Source organism: Poecilia mexicana, unplaced genomic scaffold (genome assembly GCF_051168715.1).
Source record: "Poecilia mexicana isolate PSO_F unplaced genomic scaffold, ASM5116871v1 scaffold_17, whole genome shotgun sequence".
Taxonomy (NCBI): domain Eukaryota; kingdom Metazoa; phylum Chordata; class Actinopteri; order Cyprinodontiformes; family Poeciliidae; genus Poecilia; species Poecilia mexicana.
Window position 1 is genome coordinate 21,799,602 of NW_028263386.1, and position 17,202 is coordinate 21,816,803.

At 39.6% G+C, this 17,202-nt stretch overlaps 1 protein-coding gene across 1 annotated transcript; it reads right to left on the reverse strand.

Moving 5' to 3' along the window:
* Positions 1 to 16: 16 nt before the first annotated feature.
* Positions 17 to 16,749, reverse strand: ap1g2 (adaptor related protein complex 1 subunit gamma 2). Its single transcript, XM_014967823.2, has 22 exons — positions 16,629 to 16,749; positions 15,813 to 16,015; positions 14,145 to 14,269; positions 12,771 to 12,912; positions 11,818 to 11,914; positions 11,654 to 11,730; positions 11,483 to 11,578; positions 10,861 to 10,941; positions 10,134 to 10,232; positions 9,992 to 10,047; positions 9,371 to 9,484; positions 7,682 to 7,822; positions 7,278 to 7,332; positions 6,311 to 6,433; positions 6,068 to 6,157; positions 5,712 to 5,839; positions 5,426 to 5,530; positions 4,683 to 4,830; positions 3,807 to 3,969; positions 3,487 to 3,638; positions 2,630 to 2,728; positions 17 to 1,963 (listed from the first exon to the last, which is right to left on the reverse strand). The coding sequence occupies exons 2-22, from the start codon at positions 16,011 to 16,013 to the stop codon at positions 1,871 to 1,873; spliced, it is 2,385 nt and encodes a 794-aa protein (XP_014823309.2). The 5' UTR covers positions 16,014 to 16,015; positions 16,629 to 16,749; the 3' UTR covers positions 17 to 1,870.
* Positions 16,750 to 17,202: the final 453 nt, after the last annotated feature.

Here is a 17,202-nt window from a genome sequence, read left to right on the forward strand (position 1 = left end):
CCCCCCAGACATCAGATTAAGTCACGCCTGAGAATTTATTTTATTAGAAAACAAAACAGAATATTTAAAGACAATCAATATTCTCTCAGCTCTTTACAGTGGAGTTGTGTGTGTGTGTGTGTGATCTGACGTCTAGAGTGTTCGCTAAAAGCAGAGAGGATGAAAATGAGTCACCGAGCTAACACAAACACCCTGGTTTCATCTCGACATTTGTTTCTTTTTTTTTTTTTTTTTTTGTAGCGCTTTGTTCCCCACCAACAAAAAGGCTGGGCGTTTCCGTGGATTTAAAACTCTTGGTTGTGCTTCGACATTTGTTATCCAAAATATACATCTGGTAGGCAGCGGCGTGCCTGAATTTCTTCTTGTTTTGCTGTACATAATCTTCATAAATAAACCTGCTTTATTTAATCATCTGTAAACAATTGATAAGAGTCTAGCATCCAGGAGAGGTGTTGTTTGGTATGTCAAGTCTAACAAACTAAATAATCTTGGCCTCTGAAGGAAATGTTTTGAAAAAAGAAAAAAGAGTGACAGAAGGCACAGGGGGAATGATCAGGAGCTAAAACACCTGGATAATCGAAGAACTCTCTGAGATAAGAAAAGGCAACTCATATGGTTGTGTTTAAAATCTACTCTTCTATATCTCTCGCATTTTAATAAAAATAAATAAAAATTGAAGTAGTGGTTAGAAACTCATTTGTTAGTGTTTTTGCCTTGTTTAGACAGTGCAAAGAGCATAAAAACAAATATCTTTATATGGAGCAAAGATGAAAAGCCAAAAAAAAAAAAAAAAAAAAAATTACAACCCCGGTGAAAATAAAAACAATGAATGCAGCAGCAAGTCTTTAAAAAAAACGCTGAGCTGGCATAGTGGCTCTTTAAGGTTTGTGAACCCTCATTCATTTTCTGTATTAATGAATCTTTAAATAAAATATCTGATTTTTTTCAGAGGCAGATAAGTATCTCAGATAAATAAAAAATAGATTTTAATTTTTTTTCCTTTGTTAATCTTTAAAACATCTTCAGTCCTCGTCCAGAGACATGATCGAAAGGATTCAATTTAAAACATGTCATAGGCCGAGATGACCTCATCGGCATATCTAGATTAATTTGGTTTAATTCTTGTCACTACTACATTGTAAGAACAAAAACTATGTTTTGAAACAAGTTGTGCAGGAATCTAGAAATCAAAGGGTTCACAAACATTCAAATCTACAAGAGAGTATTAGGGTCACACATTTCTTTTTACATTTTAGTTCAACAGTAAAGTCAATTTTTTTGTTCAAGAACAAATCTAAAATGTTAAGAAAAAAAGCAGAGGAAACAGGATATTAAAGGAAAATGTCTGAACTGCTGTCAGTATAGGTCATTTACACAAAGAGGAAAAATCACAATCTCAACATAACGTTCTTTTTAAGAAAAGTTCCTTAAAAATATATTGAGTGTTTTTTTAAAATCAGCTTCTTGAACTCTAATCTAATTTCTTTTTTCCTTTTGTGTTTTGATTACAATTGTATTCCCCAGGATTTCACCCTTTTCCTCAACATTTCGAGTTGGTTCTTTTGACTTTAATCTTGAAACAGGTAAATAAATACTTTCTCCAAGTGACCCTAACACTCTGGTTAAAAAAAACAACAAAAAAACTCCCTGCTTAAACATGTATAGTGATGATTTCATTTTACATAACCCATTCTTTTCTGCGATACCTGCAAATCCTTAAATGTTCACCGTTGTGATGTTTACCTGACGAGCACCAAAAAAATATCACTCCTTCAGTGTGGCTGTGGATTCCTGTGAAACACGTCATTTCTCAGGGTTTTGAAAACGACCTAACGGGACTCGGAGAGACGCCTCCTGGTCCGGCTGCGGTTCAGAGTCCCGGGAAGGAGTCGACCTGAACCATGTCCTGAACGACCGAGCCTTGGCAGGTGTAGGACACGCGGATCCTCATTTTCAGATTTACCTGAAATGTAAAGAACAGTTCACTGTTCATGTCTGATTATAGTAAAAATAAATAAATAAGAATACAACATGGTTCCCAAAGATCTCGAGTCAATTCCCAACTTCACAGCCCCGACTTCTGAAGACGTTTCCATCGGTGTTCTCCTCCACCGCTAAGGGTGCAACATTAAAGAATCACTACATTGAATGGGAGCAGCAGCTTGTGCGTTATTTCTCCGCTTGCGCCTTTGCACAAGGTTTCTGCGGGTTTCTTAAGACCGTCGCGACAGAAATGTACAAAAGAAAAATAAATCAATGATATGGGTTGGCAACAGAAGTGAGCCAATGGCTAAGAGACATCATCCAGCTAACTGATGATAAATATACTGCTAATATAAGTATTTACTAGCTAGCTAGTAACTAGTAGCTTCAATCACCTCGAGTCACAGTACACACAGAAGCCAACTGTAAGTGTCAGAAAAGCCACATGAAAAAAAAACTATTAATAAACGAGGTTAAATAATCTGCCTACAACTAAGTATAAGACCTATAACCAACTTACTTTAAAAAAAAAATGAAGAAAGAAATTAACACATTTTAAGGCCTTAATTCCAAATACATTAATTTAAGGCATTTTAAGACTTGTTCAGGATGTGGGGACAGCCCTGTTTGCATTCTGCACACCAACCTTGTTGGGGTTGTTGAGGACCACCAGCTGGGTCAGTTTAGCGCCACCATGTGCAGGAAGAGAGTCCCTGCTCGGGGCCCTCATTTGTAGCTGCACACTCTGAAGGACAGAAAACAACAACACACAAAAAATAAAATAAAAATACGGTGAAGCTGAAGCAGCAGCGTAGCAAAACAGGTGATTTTTACTTTCATTTACTGCCAGTAGGACTGTAGTAACGATTTTAGAGACAATAAAACCGAAGTAGCACATTTTAAATGTTGAAAATAAGACGTTTTATTGGTTGAATGTCTTTAACAGAGATAAAATAAGAGTTCCTGGTTCCAGTAGTTGGTTTCACAACGCTAAGCATAAACCAAAATGCAATAGTTATTTTAGTGAGTTTTTTTTTTTTTTTTTTTTTTTCATTTTAAAGTTGCATAAATTTAAATTTTCATTTCTAAACCTCACTGGACTCAGAAGACCAGAGGGATTTGTTCATTGTTGTGTTAAGGCAGTATGCTAACCGCTGTTAGCATTCCAAAACAACAACATTTTGAACACGAACTGAGCGAACTTATTATTGAACACATCCGGTTCAATAAGATGACAAACAGTTTACTGTCACCGTGATTTAAGTATAGAAGACATTTTTAAATGAATTTAAATGATGTCAGTCTGTTTAAAATGTTTGCACTTTAGCTGACTGCTGTTAACAATTACATTCAGTGAGTCCCTAAGTGTTTCATTAAAGCTCTACTGCTGTTGCTGCGGCCATTTTCCTCGCTTTAGCACTGAATGGGGCATTTATCACCGAACTCGACATCATCATAACAGAAGCGGTTAGAAGGTGGCTTCATGAAGGGAGATAAACAAACCTTGGGCACCGCAGCTTGCAGGGTGAAGCCGCTGATGTCTGAGTCAGTGGAGTTGGAGGCGGTGAGCGTGACCGTCAGGCCCGACTCCGACTGCTGTTCGCAGCTTAGCGTCAGAGTCACACCATTTTTCTCGTACACCGTCACAGTGGGAGCTGAGGCAAGCAGAAGCATAAAGAAACGTGGAATTGATTCAGATACGTGGCGCAAACCAGCTTATGAAAAGTTAAATATACATTCTAAAAATGACATGCTTTTTTTTTTTTTTACAGTCATCATATAGTTTTTGTGTTTCCATCTCATCTGTGTCTGATGGGACTGACCTGGGGCCAGAGGGGTGGGCTCGAACCCACCCAGCAGATCCAGGAGGTCCCCTCCAGCGCTGGTGGGGGCAGCAGTGAGCTGGGTTGATGCTGAGCCACTGACTGACGAGCCGGGCTGCAGGGGTTCCTGAGACCCTCCCAGCAGGTCCAAGAGGTCAACCACCTGAGCAAAAAAAAAAAAAAAAAAAAAAAACACAGAACATAGATACACAGATATTTAAAACAGAACTAAGCCAAACAAACTGTAGCTGTGCTTCCACTTACCATGAAATTGCGCAAATTCGAATTACAGAAATAAATCTTCTTAATAGAAGCATGCTATTTTCGAATAAACACATTTTTCGCTAAAACGTTTTTACTCTAGAATCAGGAGGTTTTTCAGTCACATCGAAATTGGAGTTGCCAAAAGGCAAGGCAAGGCAAGGCAATTTTATTTATATAGCACCTTTCAGTCAAAGACAATTCAAAGTGCTTTTACAGAGAAACAATACCAATCAGACAAGAAACACACACAAAAAAAAATAAATAAATAAAAAAACATTTTTAAAAAAAAGCGCGATGGAAACACTTTTTCTGCGTCCGGTTTGTATTCTGTGACAGAATATTAGGACCGTAAAAAGGAATAAAAATAGTACAATTACAAGAAAAAAGTAATAAAATTATGAGAATAAAGTCGTAATATTAGCAGAATAAAGTCATATTATGAATATTCTCATATTATGATGATTTTACCCTCAGAATATTGTTACTTTATTCTTACATTATTACAATAAACCATTATTAAACTTCCTGATGACCGTCAAAATAATAATAATAAAAAAAAGCAAACAATAACTATAGTTAAGAGATAATTTAGGAAGGTCTGTGTTCTCATACCTGGCCAGCTGGTTGTGGCGGCAGCGCCGTCTCTTCCTGTTTGACCTTTCCTGGTTGGCTCTCCTTCATGGGTTCCTCGCTCAGCTCTCCGTTGGTTTGACCCAGAGAGTTTTTCTGAATCACAGGCATCCTCTCCAGCACAGCCGCCCTGCGGAAACAAGCAACGACCTCAGTCTGGAAATAGCTACAGCCGTACAAGTGAGTGCTCTTTGCTTCATCAGAACATTCTTCAAACACAGAAGCGCGACAGAGACGGTGAACCTGGAACGAGAGACGGTGTGTTTTATTGACCTCGGAACTTAGAACCTGGATATGGAAATGACTTTAAACCCAGTTTAGCCAAAACTTCCTTATTAGCCCAGACTGAATGATAAACTGATTAATGGGAGAATAAATGGATGGACGGGCAAATCGATATATGGATAAACTAACAAATGGATGGACTGATAGTTAAAGAACTGCTCCGGTTTACAGATTTCTCATTTTTTGTAGCTAATATTTAAATATCAAAAATAAAAGTTCACCCTGAATTTCTAACACATTTTGATGGTGATCAGACTTTTCTAGAGTAAAAAAATACCCAGACCTTGGAGAAACCCTACTCAAACTTCCATACTGCTTAAGAATCCCAAATGAAGTCTAAAATAGAAGAGAGCACATTGTCTATTTGTTATAAAAACTTGAGAGCCATTGTCTTAGAACATAAGAAAGAAAAAACCTGACGCTGCTCTGTCTTTGCCTACCTCATGTGGTCATACTTCTTGAAGAGTGCGTTGTATTCAACCGCCCTCTGCTGGAGCTCCACGTCTATGCAGCTTCCGTAGATGCTGACGATGCTCCTGATCCGACTGCCGGTGGCGAGCGCGATCATGAGGAGAAAGAGAGACGGAGAAATTACGCAAGCTGCTTACAGCCAGCGTTCTGCAGAAGTTCTTCCATCAACAAACTGGTCTGTTAAGGGCTTTTTACACGATTCTGATCACTGTGGAGCGCCAGGGGCTAAAAAGGTGCTTTGCTTTGTTTCCTTACTCCACATTGTCTGTGATGCGTGTGCTCAGTTTCATGGTGGCGGTGAGAGCGAAGCCTCTGGTCGTTGGAGTCGACATGTGCGACTGTAAAACTATCTCTAAAGCGTCCAGGACGTCGTCCTCCGTCACCTGATGAAGACACGTGCAAAACAAACAAACAAAAAATGTGATAAACCTAGAAAAAAAAAAGACATTTTAAATTCAGTTTTGAGTAAAATAAATGCCACTATCTTTCTCCCTTTAACCGTGTGGAGTTAAAAAAACAAAACAAAAACAAAAAACGATTTGTTTCTCCCTGAACATTGTGACCATCCTGCACTCTTCGCTTTCTACCTAAACACAACATCAGTACTTCACCTGCACAGCTTCTGTCTCCTGACACTCTCCTTTCAGCAGCAGGTCTCCATACTCTCCTATACACCAGCAAGCCACCTGGACCAGGGGTTGCTGTGAACACAAAGAAACTCCACTTGTACATCACTTGGAGACACATAGGAGAAGCGTAAATTCTCACTTTTTTTAAATTTTTTATTAACAGACAAATCTGTTTCCATCCAACTCAAACGCTGCAGTGAAACTGGAGCAGCCTGAGCCTCAGACCTGAGAGATGTCGGTGAGCAGCGCCCGGTAGAGCTTGTGGACGGTGTAGCAGTGCAGCTCTGAGGTGTTGGTGATGAGCTGAATCAGGTTAGGCACAGTTTCATCTCTGACGTCGCCCCCTGCCTGCGATGGAGGAAATGACACACGAGCTCACGCAAGGTCACGATGCTGAAGGATCTTCAGCATCGTGTCGTCATATGTATTTCTTCAATATTCATATATTGAAATTCAATGAAAATAGCGGCAGCATTTAGCAAAAAGACCAACCCTTCATGTTACACTAGCAAAAAAAAAATTATTAGCCATTCACCGCAAGACATGAAATGGTTAATAAATTATTGAAATAATTGTCAGCTAATTTAGTAATTGGTTAATTGAAAATTTAAGCAATATGTGGAACTGTTGAATTTACACTTTCTTGCCAATTAAAAGAGAAAAAAAAAAGCTTAGTTAGGAGGCATTTAAAAAAAAAAACCCAGAAGTTTATTTTCCCTGAATTTTGTATTAGTTTTTGTCAAATTACAACCACAAACTTCAAAAACTTTTTAATGCGTCATCCAAAAACGGGAAGAGAGTGAAACCAATCAAGACCGGGCCAGAGAGCATTAATCAGCCAAGATGCTTGCAGTAACTCTGGAGGAGCTGCAGAGATGCAAAGCTCAGCTGGGAGAGTAACTGTTAGTCAAATTAGTGTGGAGTTTTACTTCATGTCTTCTACTTCTTTACAACACTTCCTATCCAGCTGCTGATGAAGAAAGACCACTGAACCACTAAATTATGAATAAAAACACCTGCTAATAAAGGGAACACTAAAACACGTGAAACAGGAGTGCAAACGCTGGCGATCAAAGTCGTCGATGCCTCCTGTACGAGCCTAATAACTCATCAAAGTTTGTGGCTGTAAGGCGACAAAATGTCAGCACGACTCATTTCGCGAGGCTCTGAGTGTTTACTACAGTGAACTTACCGTGGTGAGAACATGCAGGATGGTGTCAATGTGCCAGCGTTTGGAGGGTGCATACCTGACAGAGACACACACACACACACACACAGCCAACTGAGCAGTGCTCTGCGGTGAGACGAGCGCGCTGAATCTGTATCTGCATTGTGTGTAGGAGAATAAGTGCTGGGCAGTGTCTGTCAGACAGGAATATCACTGAGTGGATAAGTAGAGCCTTTATTGCATCTGCCTCAGCATTAAAACTGCCCCATTCTGGCTCAAAAAAAAAAAAAAAACACACAACACGTCCAATCTGTTCACATGCATGAGGGGAAGTCATCTGTGTTTGCATGCGTTACGAGGCTGTGTTGAGAATAAATCAGTCGTTTATACGCGGAATAAAATCCACCAAACGTTCTTTGAGACTCTACCTTTCAGCAGCGTTAAATATGCCGCTGGCAGCCTGAGCCCGCAGCTCGGGGGGGCAGGAGGAGAGGAAGATGAGCAGTTCCTTCATCATGGAGCGGATGTTGGAGGCCGACACCAAAGCCAGGGACAGCTCCAAAGCACGCCTACATGGACGGGAGAGGAGGATCAAAGGTGCTAATTAATCCGGCTTGGCTGCGTCGACAGGCGCTCACAGCGTTCCCCGACGTGAAAAAAGGAACATCTTTAAATATTGATACTCTGGGTTTATCTCTTCATATGAACATTAAAAGAGATGCTTTAAATAGGCTTAAATGCTAGTCTGTTTGGTACAAATGCTCTGTCTCATTAATGCAGCTTTATTTTTATTTTTTTTTTAAATGGATGCCAGATAAGTGAAGCAGCTCCCAAAGTAAGAGGCTGAAACACGAGAAAATAAGGGAGCCAAAAATCACAGGTGGTGTGAAACTGTCTCACTTGCTGGTTGTAAATTTGTTGAGAGCTTGTGTGGATTTATGGAAACGTAATCGTGAAAGATTGTTTTTAATGGTGAGACACTACTAAAAAAAAAAAAAAAAAAAAAAAAATCAAATCTTGCTTTTGTAACCGATTCACTGCGTTTATTCAAATCTTTTTTTTTTTTTTTCAAAAGCAATAAGTGGAACAACAGGCGTTTTTCAGGTTTGGTTCACGATTGAATCGATAAATAGATATAAAATGTGTATTATGATGATATGCAACCATTTCTACTTCAGTTTCGTAGATTTAGCAGTGGTTCCCCCAATCATACAGATCCAGATGGATCTTCCTCTTTGCAAACAAAGTGCAGGATGAGATTAAGTCAAACTATTATTAAGTCCTTTGTAATCGTTTTTTTTTTGACGTTTTCTTCCATAAAAATAAATCTTAAAAACATGTTCTTGCCTTTTTTTAATCTAAATATAACTACTGCACATCTTTACATAATGGCAAATTATGCAGTTTTCCTAGATTCGAACTGATTTCCCACATGTTTTTACATAAATTATACAACTTTTTTTTTCTAAGCCTGTCGCAATAAGCAATTAATCGATTAATCACATGATAAATTAAAATAAACTCAATAACTTTCATTTTAACAATTAATATTTTTTGAAGGGCAATTTTGTGCTGAGACTTCATAATCCATTCTATTATTTATGGTTTTGGTTGTAAGAGTCTCCAATAATGATACTGAAGTAACTATACAGGCGTCCTAAAAATTGCTAAAAAAGAAAAATAACGTTTTTAAAATTATAATAATGACATATGGATGGGTTTTGTCCTGTTTACCATGAAATTAAAATGAAAGCCAAATACATGGTAAATTAAATCAAGAACTTTGTGTTACCAATATTTGCCATCATAAGGGGACTTCAATTTGCCAAAGAAAATCTTCCCCTAAAAATGGTAAAAAAAAAATTGTCCATCTGCATCAACAGTTTGTGCTTGAGAAACCAAATTTGTGCAATTTTTAAAAAATACAATTAAGAAGCCACAAAAAAAAAAAAAAAATAATTCCAATGGCTGCAAATGGGTCACTTTGGACACCTCTGGTCTTCTGACTCCTGCTTGAAAACGGACTCTTTTGTACCCTGGGTGTGAGTTAGAGGCCTTTCATGTAGTTGTGTTTCTGTTTCAGCCCATTTTTCACCAAAGAAATAGGCAACGATTACCGCTTGACAGATGCGTCCTGGTCCTTCAGGCAGTCCACTATGGTCCCACGGTGCCGCTGAACTGCATTGTGGTCTGTTGAAACGATCTTCTGAAGAGAGGTCATGGCAATATATCTGCAAGAGGACCAACAATGAAGCATTTCCTTTTTATACCACATCATGAACAGTGATTAACAACAGTGTCAGCACTTTTCTACAGTTCTAAGTAAAGACATTATGTTTGGGCAGATATGATCAAGTAAGGCAGGTCTAACAGGAAAGAAACATTCTCATCACTGCCACCCTGGCACAAAGAAAGTCAGTAGTTCTGCAAGAGCAAACTAGATGGACCCGTTCTATTACTTATTAAAAAGCACCAACAAATCCACAATACAACAAAACCTCTAGGAACCTATGCAACAAGTCCACATTCACTGCTAAAATGTGCTTAAACTGAGCGAGCTCCTAGTGTAAAACGCTCAGGGGGAAAGTAATTATTCAGCTCGGCCTGCTGGAAGGAGATCAGTCACTTTTGAAATAAAGAAGGAAAAAAAAAAGCCTTCACTGAGATCAGAGGAAATGGGCGGCGAGCAGAGTCGACACAGGGTGAAGGAATAAAACGGGAAGAAAATCAGCACTGACCGAATGTTCCTGTCATTATTCAGGAGGAATCTTCCCAGGATGTTTACAGCCAAAACCTATGGAGCAAGTGAAGTTATGAGCGTTTGACAATCAAATAAAGCCTGCTGATGTAACGATGCAGTAAAAAGAGAACGTGTCTCACTCTGAGGCCGCTCTCTGACTTTATGTCCAGTACAGTGAGAACAGTTTCATAGAGCACAGCGTTGCCCACGGTCTTGGTACTGTCTGTGTTGGTCGCTACCTAGAAAACAAATCGCACGTCAGTAAGCTGCCGTTGTTGGACAACAGACTGAATTTCAAGTTTCATCACCTCAAATTTAAGACTTTTTAAGACCATTAAAAAAAAAAAATAAAATAAAAAAAGTTTAAGATGTTTATCATGACAGAGCAGAAAGAAATGCAGGGGACCGAAACTGGGGGGTTTTTGGCTCTTGGCAGCAGATTTGTGCTTCTCACATCACTTGCTAACTCAGTCATGAGTTAGCAAGCTAGCTACCTAGAGAGACATATGCTAGCTGCCAATGGCTCGTTTGTGTGCTAGCAAGCTAGCAAGCAAGTATTAGCAGTTAATTAGCAGTAGCCTTAACCGCCTTCAGTCACAGAACATGTCTGCACACGACTAGAATACAAAATGTAAGACTTTACATTTTCTTCAATGAATTCAAGAGATTTTAAGGCCTTAATTTTACATAAATTAATATAAAACCTTTTAAGGATTTGAGGACACTCTGCATTTTGCAAACAATTCAGTCTGGTACAGACAAGGAAGATATCTAAAAGACAAATTTGAACAGCAAACTTTTCTGGAACTGAGCAAAACATCTCATTTTTCCAGTACTGCTGTCCAGTTGGAAGAATAAAAACAAAACCTGAGCTAGGAGGTCGTTCATGGCGTCGCTCGCTGCTTCGTTGTTCCGACCGAGGATCCTCAGCAACCTTAGGATGCGTACCTGAAGGAAAAGTTGGGGGGAGAAGAAGCACAAAAAGACAGGAGAAATAATACGCCTGTGTATACTTGCATCAAAGTATTCAGTGCCTTGCAAAGGTATTAACACCTTTTGGCAGTTTTGACATTACACCTATAAACTTTGTTGTATTTTATGGGGATTTTAAATGATAGGTCAATTAAAAGTAATGTAGGTTCTCCAAATCTCTTACCAATAAATATTTTAGAAGTCTCATGTGTAATCTGCCTGCTTTACTCTAAATTTAGTGCAACCAGCTGGCACAAGAAGTCACCAAATTCCAATAAAAATGCATTGAAATTTGTTGTTGCAATGTGGCAAAATGTAGAAAAGTTGAAGAGGTCTGAGCAGTTTTGCAAGGCACTATGAATTGCTCTAAGTTTAAACAAATGTTGACATAAATTTACAAAGCATAACAGAAAAAAAAAACCCAATCTGGGTTTAAGTCAATAAAATATCCAGTGACGCCAAAGAGAGGAAGCGGACATCTTTTGCAAGCGTCAAAGTCCTAAAGAGTGAGGCTGACCTGTAGGAACGGATCACTGACTCCTGCCACGTCGTGGTCCGGAGAATACCCTGAAATCACCAGGCCTTTCATGATCTGAACCAGATCCGGGACCGTCTGGAGAGCACACGACACACCCACTGTTACGGCGCGCACATTACCGCAGAGCCACCGGATCGGGACGCCGCTTACCTTCCTGAAGCGCTCCAGCGTTTCTGGGCTGCGCTCACACAGCTCAGTAATGAGCACAACAGCTCCATGTAGCACACCTGCACGTAAAAAGGTAAATACGAGAAGGTCATGGAAGCGACATCTGGGACACCGGGACGCAAGACGTGGGATTAAAATCTACCAACCGTGGTTCTTCTCGGAGAGGAGGGAGCGAGCTGACGGGACAAAGAGCTCTCCTAGATCATGGACTTTCCTCACGATGTGAACGGCACATAAAGCAGCCTGCAAGATAAATTACGCAATCTCATACCAAGAGTGGTTAAATTTAAACAGAGGAGCTACAAATACCTCAATTCAAAGGCTACTATTAGCCATCATCTACATTAATATGTAGCTAAATTAATCTGCAACGTTTCCAATCTGTTGTTTTACATTTTGCTAAACTCTAGTAACATTAGGACTACCAACTCAATAATAAATAGGATAAAGCAGAAGTTTGTTTTCTTATTACTCAAGCGACTGAAAGAATAAGCCTTGACAGCGATTGGAGAAAAAAGTGTGTCAGATTTTCACACACCAATCTCCCCTCAAAAAGATAAGGGTGTATTGCAAAAATGTAACCCGTGTTACACAAACATCTAACAAACGGCGGATCATGTGGTAAAATGGATATTCTAAATCTGAGAGGTTTTAGTCACAATATTAATCTGGTGTTACTGGAAAACTTAAATTCAAATGGACGTATAAGAAAATAGTGTCAACTTGAATCTCTAATCAAGTTTTATTGAAGTTTACACTACCTACTAAAAATCTCAATCTAGACATCCCTAAAATGAACAATAACGCGTTTGTGTAAAACCGATAAAACATTTCTTATTTTGTATCAAATGAATAAAACTCATCATGGTTCTAGTCTGTGCAGAGTTTATCTTCATCTGTAACAAATTCCTCTTTGACTGGTGAAGCTTGGGGGCGGACACCGACTGCTCATAATAACATAAAACTCCCACATACCAAAAAAATTATAATAAAATAAACCGCTGACATTCTTTGGTGTTTCCAGTAATACCAAAAAGAGCTCTACTAATGGATAAACGTGTCGGAACTGCATGAATTTAAAAAAAGGAAATGCTGTAACCTTTTTCTTTATGTAAGAGTTGGAGGAGCGCAGCAGTCTGTCGATCTCTGGGGCCAGGTCCCTGCACATCTCAGCTGAACCCATACAGGCCAGCGTGCACAGAGCCAGAGACTGCACGTACTGGTTGCTATGAGACAAGTCGCTGAACGAGACAAACACAGAAACATACATTGATCGCAGAAAAAATAAAATAAAATAAAATAAAACTTGGACATATAATTTATCTGAATGACATGAAACACTTTTATGATTAGCTATTTTTTCATTCCACTGAGGTTTGTCTCTTTCATTAAAATTATCTTTTGGCCACATTCTTCAGATTATAGGAAACAACTTTTAATATCACCCAAAATCTGAGGAAAATACAAAGAAGTCCGTCTAAATTACAAACCAGTCTGAAGAACCCAAACATCTCTTGAAGGGGACCAACATGAAGTAGGAAAAAATACCTCAAAAAGTAACAACATCTAAAGAAATTCAAGACTAGATGAGAAGCAAAGTTGTTGAGACCCATCAGCCTGGAAAGAGTTGCAACAAATGTTTTCTATGACTCCAGTGAGAGCCGACTAGCACAAACAACAAAAATAAAAGCAGATTAATGTTCCCAGGTTCATGATTCAACAATAAGACACGATAAGAAAAAACGACCAGAAAACCCCGCAAAGGTTTGTCTCACGTTTACCAAGAAAAAAAACAAAACAAAATATCTTCTTAATCGTTTTCGGTAAATATTCTGTAACAGTTACATCTGTACTTACATCTAATAATCTTAATATAGAAATTAGGAGAAAAACATCAAACATGGTGGAGGGAGCGTAGTGATCTAGGCTGATGTTTTTTTTACCGTCAAAGGTGGAATCAACACTTTCACTCTTGAAAATGCGTGACCGTCAGTCCGTCGCAAATCCTACAAGTTAATTCCGCAAAATAAAAATCACAATGGAGGTTTGGGAGTGGCCTAGTCCAAGTCATGGCTCGATTTTAACTCAGATGCTGTCGTGTGATGCTAAACGGGCCATTCTTAATCGAAAACCCTTTCATCCTGGGAAGAAATTTAGTTAAAGGCTGATTGCCAGCTTTCACAAACACTTAATGGGAGTTCTTGTTGCCATGGGCGACACAACCAGTTATTAGATTTTCATATTAAAATGTGTTTGATCGTCTGAAACACTGAAGCGTAAGAAAAACAGAAAAATGTAAGAGACTAACTACCTTTCCACAGCACTATGTGTGATTGTGATTTTATTCTTACCAATCACTGACGGTTAGCCGTACGAAGAGGAAATGCACCAACACAAAAAGTGTTTTTCTCCCTGCATGAATATAAACTCAGATCCTATTACATACAGTGCAGTTAGTAAGAGTTCTCCTCACTTCTTTATGGAGTTTGTGATGAGCAGGCTCGCATCCTGCTTCTCGTCCAGCAGCATCATCGCTCCCAGGTACCCCACGCGCTTCTCGCTGTAGCGCGGGCTGGCAATCATCCGAACGCACTCCATCTACACAAGAAAAAGAAACGACTCTGTGAAGTGTGGAGTTGCTTGAAACACTGACCCCTTTGCTGAAGCCCAAAGGCAAAAATCTTTGCTCTTTCATCACTCTGAGCAGAGGAGACTCGGTAGTCTGAGCGTGGAAACGACAGAGTCAGTGGCCTACTTTCAGGAGATTTGTTGATCTTTGACAAGTTTTGCTTGCGGGAATTAAACACAATTCACATTGTTCAGATAACAGAAAAAAAGGGACTAAGATCAACCACTTACTACAGCGTCTTGGAAAAGTCTTCACACTTTGTCATGTTAGAAAAAGAATTTTATGTGACAGACCAAAACAAAGTCGCACAAAAATGTGAAATGGACAGAAAATTAAGCAGGTTTTCAGTAGTAAAACGATATCCCAATCGTGCTGCGCTCTGCAAACACACCCTTTACGAAAGCAGCTGTTGAAAGAAAACCAGAAGATCTCCGGTTTACAGCAACTCTCACAACTTCGAGATGCAGCCGTGCTTCAACACGTCTGAGCCATGTCTCTGATCTTCCTCATCAGCTCTCCAGAACCCGGCCTGGAATCGATTGATTCAGGCGTGTTGGAGAAGGAATGCGTCTAAAAACCTGCAGGAAGGTAGCTCAGGGTTTCTGCAGGTTACACCAACTCAAATTTAAGACTTTTTAAGACCATTATGAATTAAACTTAAGACCTCTGTCTTCACAGAAATGCACAAACTGCGTCCATCCAATTGGCGATAAACTTGCACTTACCTAAGACAAACAGCTTGTGAACTAGCGAAGGGTATGTTAGCAGTGAGTTAGCAGTAGCCTCAACCGTCCAATGTAGATGTCTGAGAACGATTAAAATTTTACCTGACAGAAAAGTCTCAGGAGAAAAACAAATATGTATACGTATGTGAATCTATATGATTAAATAGTTTTGTCAACACAAATTTTAAGACCTGTGATCAACGTATGTAAGACCCACTTACTTTTTTATGATTATAAGATATTGTAAGGCCTTAATTTAATACGTTTTAACGACTGACAGACACCCAGTAGCCCAGAGTTGGACACCCGAACATTCAACAGAGAATTTGTGGTAAGAATTAACTCCTGATGTCTACAATCGATCTTGAACCGATCCGACTGAATGTGACCTATTTTTCTAAATGAGGGACGGGACAAGAACTTAGTTTCTGGATGTGCGAAACAGGTAGAGACATTTACCAAAATAATCTCCAGGTGGGAGCAGAAAGGGTTTTCACAAAGTCTTGACTCAAAGTGACTAAGTACGATGAGAACCTTTTGTTCCGCTTCAGATTTATAAATGAAATCCCAAGAAAAGACATTGAAGCTTATGCTTGTAAAATGGCAACATGTGGAAGGGGCCTGGATGTTCTGCTTTATCACACAAATAACACCTCTCGGTGCCTCACTTCTCTTTGGACTTGGACTTTGCGAAAGTCGGCATGAAGTGAAAGCAGACACTTGATGGTTTCCCACACTTCAGCCCACGCAAAACCCCATGACAGGAATTAACTAAATCTCCCCTCACCTGACCAAAGTGAGCAGGGTAGCCCAGCATGTGCACGTAGAGCAGCTTGGCCAGGTTGTGCGACCGCCCGCCATTGTCGGTTTGTCTGAACTGGGCCCGGATGGCGGCACACTCTCTCTGGATGACCCCCCGTTCCTCACACTGGGTCCTGGCTGACCTGATGGCTCGGATCATCTCCTGCAGCGGGACTGATGGAGACATGGCTGCGGGCGTGCAAGGGAGACGTTGGGCCGAGGGAGAGAGGAAGAGAGAGACGTTAAATGGGTTATTGTTTTGTGTTCAGCTGTTCAGATTAAGGTGATCCCAGGACAAACTATTTTCAGAGATCTCTCAGGTCAGTTTGTGTTTCACTTCCTGTTTCCAGCTGTGTGTGGGCGAATGACAGAGTTACTACAATGTACTAAATTCAATCTGCATTGTAAAAACAAACAGAAATAATAATAATAATTTTAAAAAAATCAAACTGCAGAAAAAAAAAAAAACATGGTGTGCTTCTCACAAACATTTCAGCCCCCATTAAAGCTTAGAAGTGTGTTGTATCCGGTGACACCCTGAGTCATTCTAATAACAACTGCCATTTTTTCCCCAGTTATATCACTTTGACGTCAAAAACTAGAACATTACCAATTTGGTCAAAATGTTACATATCCACACACCGCCCCAGTCGATGCTGCAGGTCAGTGAGCAGAGCCAGAGACTGACTGGACCGAGCTAACCTGCTGCTGGATGCTGTCAGAGCTTTGAGGAGACAGCTGGGCTACAAGAGCAAGCTAACCCACTGCGACATTACGTCTGCGTGACAAAACGACGACCTACCTCGATAGTAATGTTTGTATTTTGAAAAAATAAAGCGTTGTTTAACCGACCCCCTCCAACACTCGGCCGCATTCAGTTGGCTGGAAACCCAAATACCGTCTATCCATGCAGGTGACGTCAAAACAAAGACTGTAATCACCGGACTTCCTGTTTCATCCTTCAAAATAAAACAATTTGTGTTGGAATTTTTTTAATGAAGTAGCCACAGTTTTCTGTAAAATCAACTAAACTTTAAAATCTTTGTCGAGTTTTTGTTAGTTGTTTATCTACAGGTTTTTTTTTAAACAGCTTTATTCGAACAACCTCAAGCCTACTTTTTTTTAATCAAAAAAGTACTTTTTTTTTACTCATTCCCTTCTTTTTAACCCAATTTCTCCTACAATTGATGATTTTGTACTTTGTAGGGCTGTAGCAAAACGTTGTGACCAAGTGTGAGAATACTGCATTTTTTTCCCCCCAGGAAAACAAGGCAACAATCAAACTGGTGGAACAGGTGTGTGAAAAGGATTGGGGCAGACTGGAATGGTCAGATTTTATTATAAATTTATAATGAGGCCAGCCCTACTAATTATCT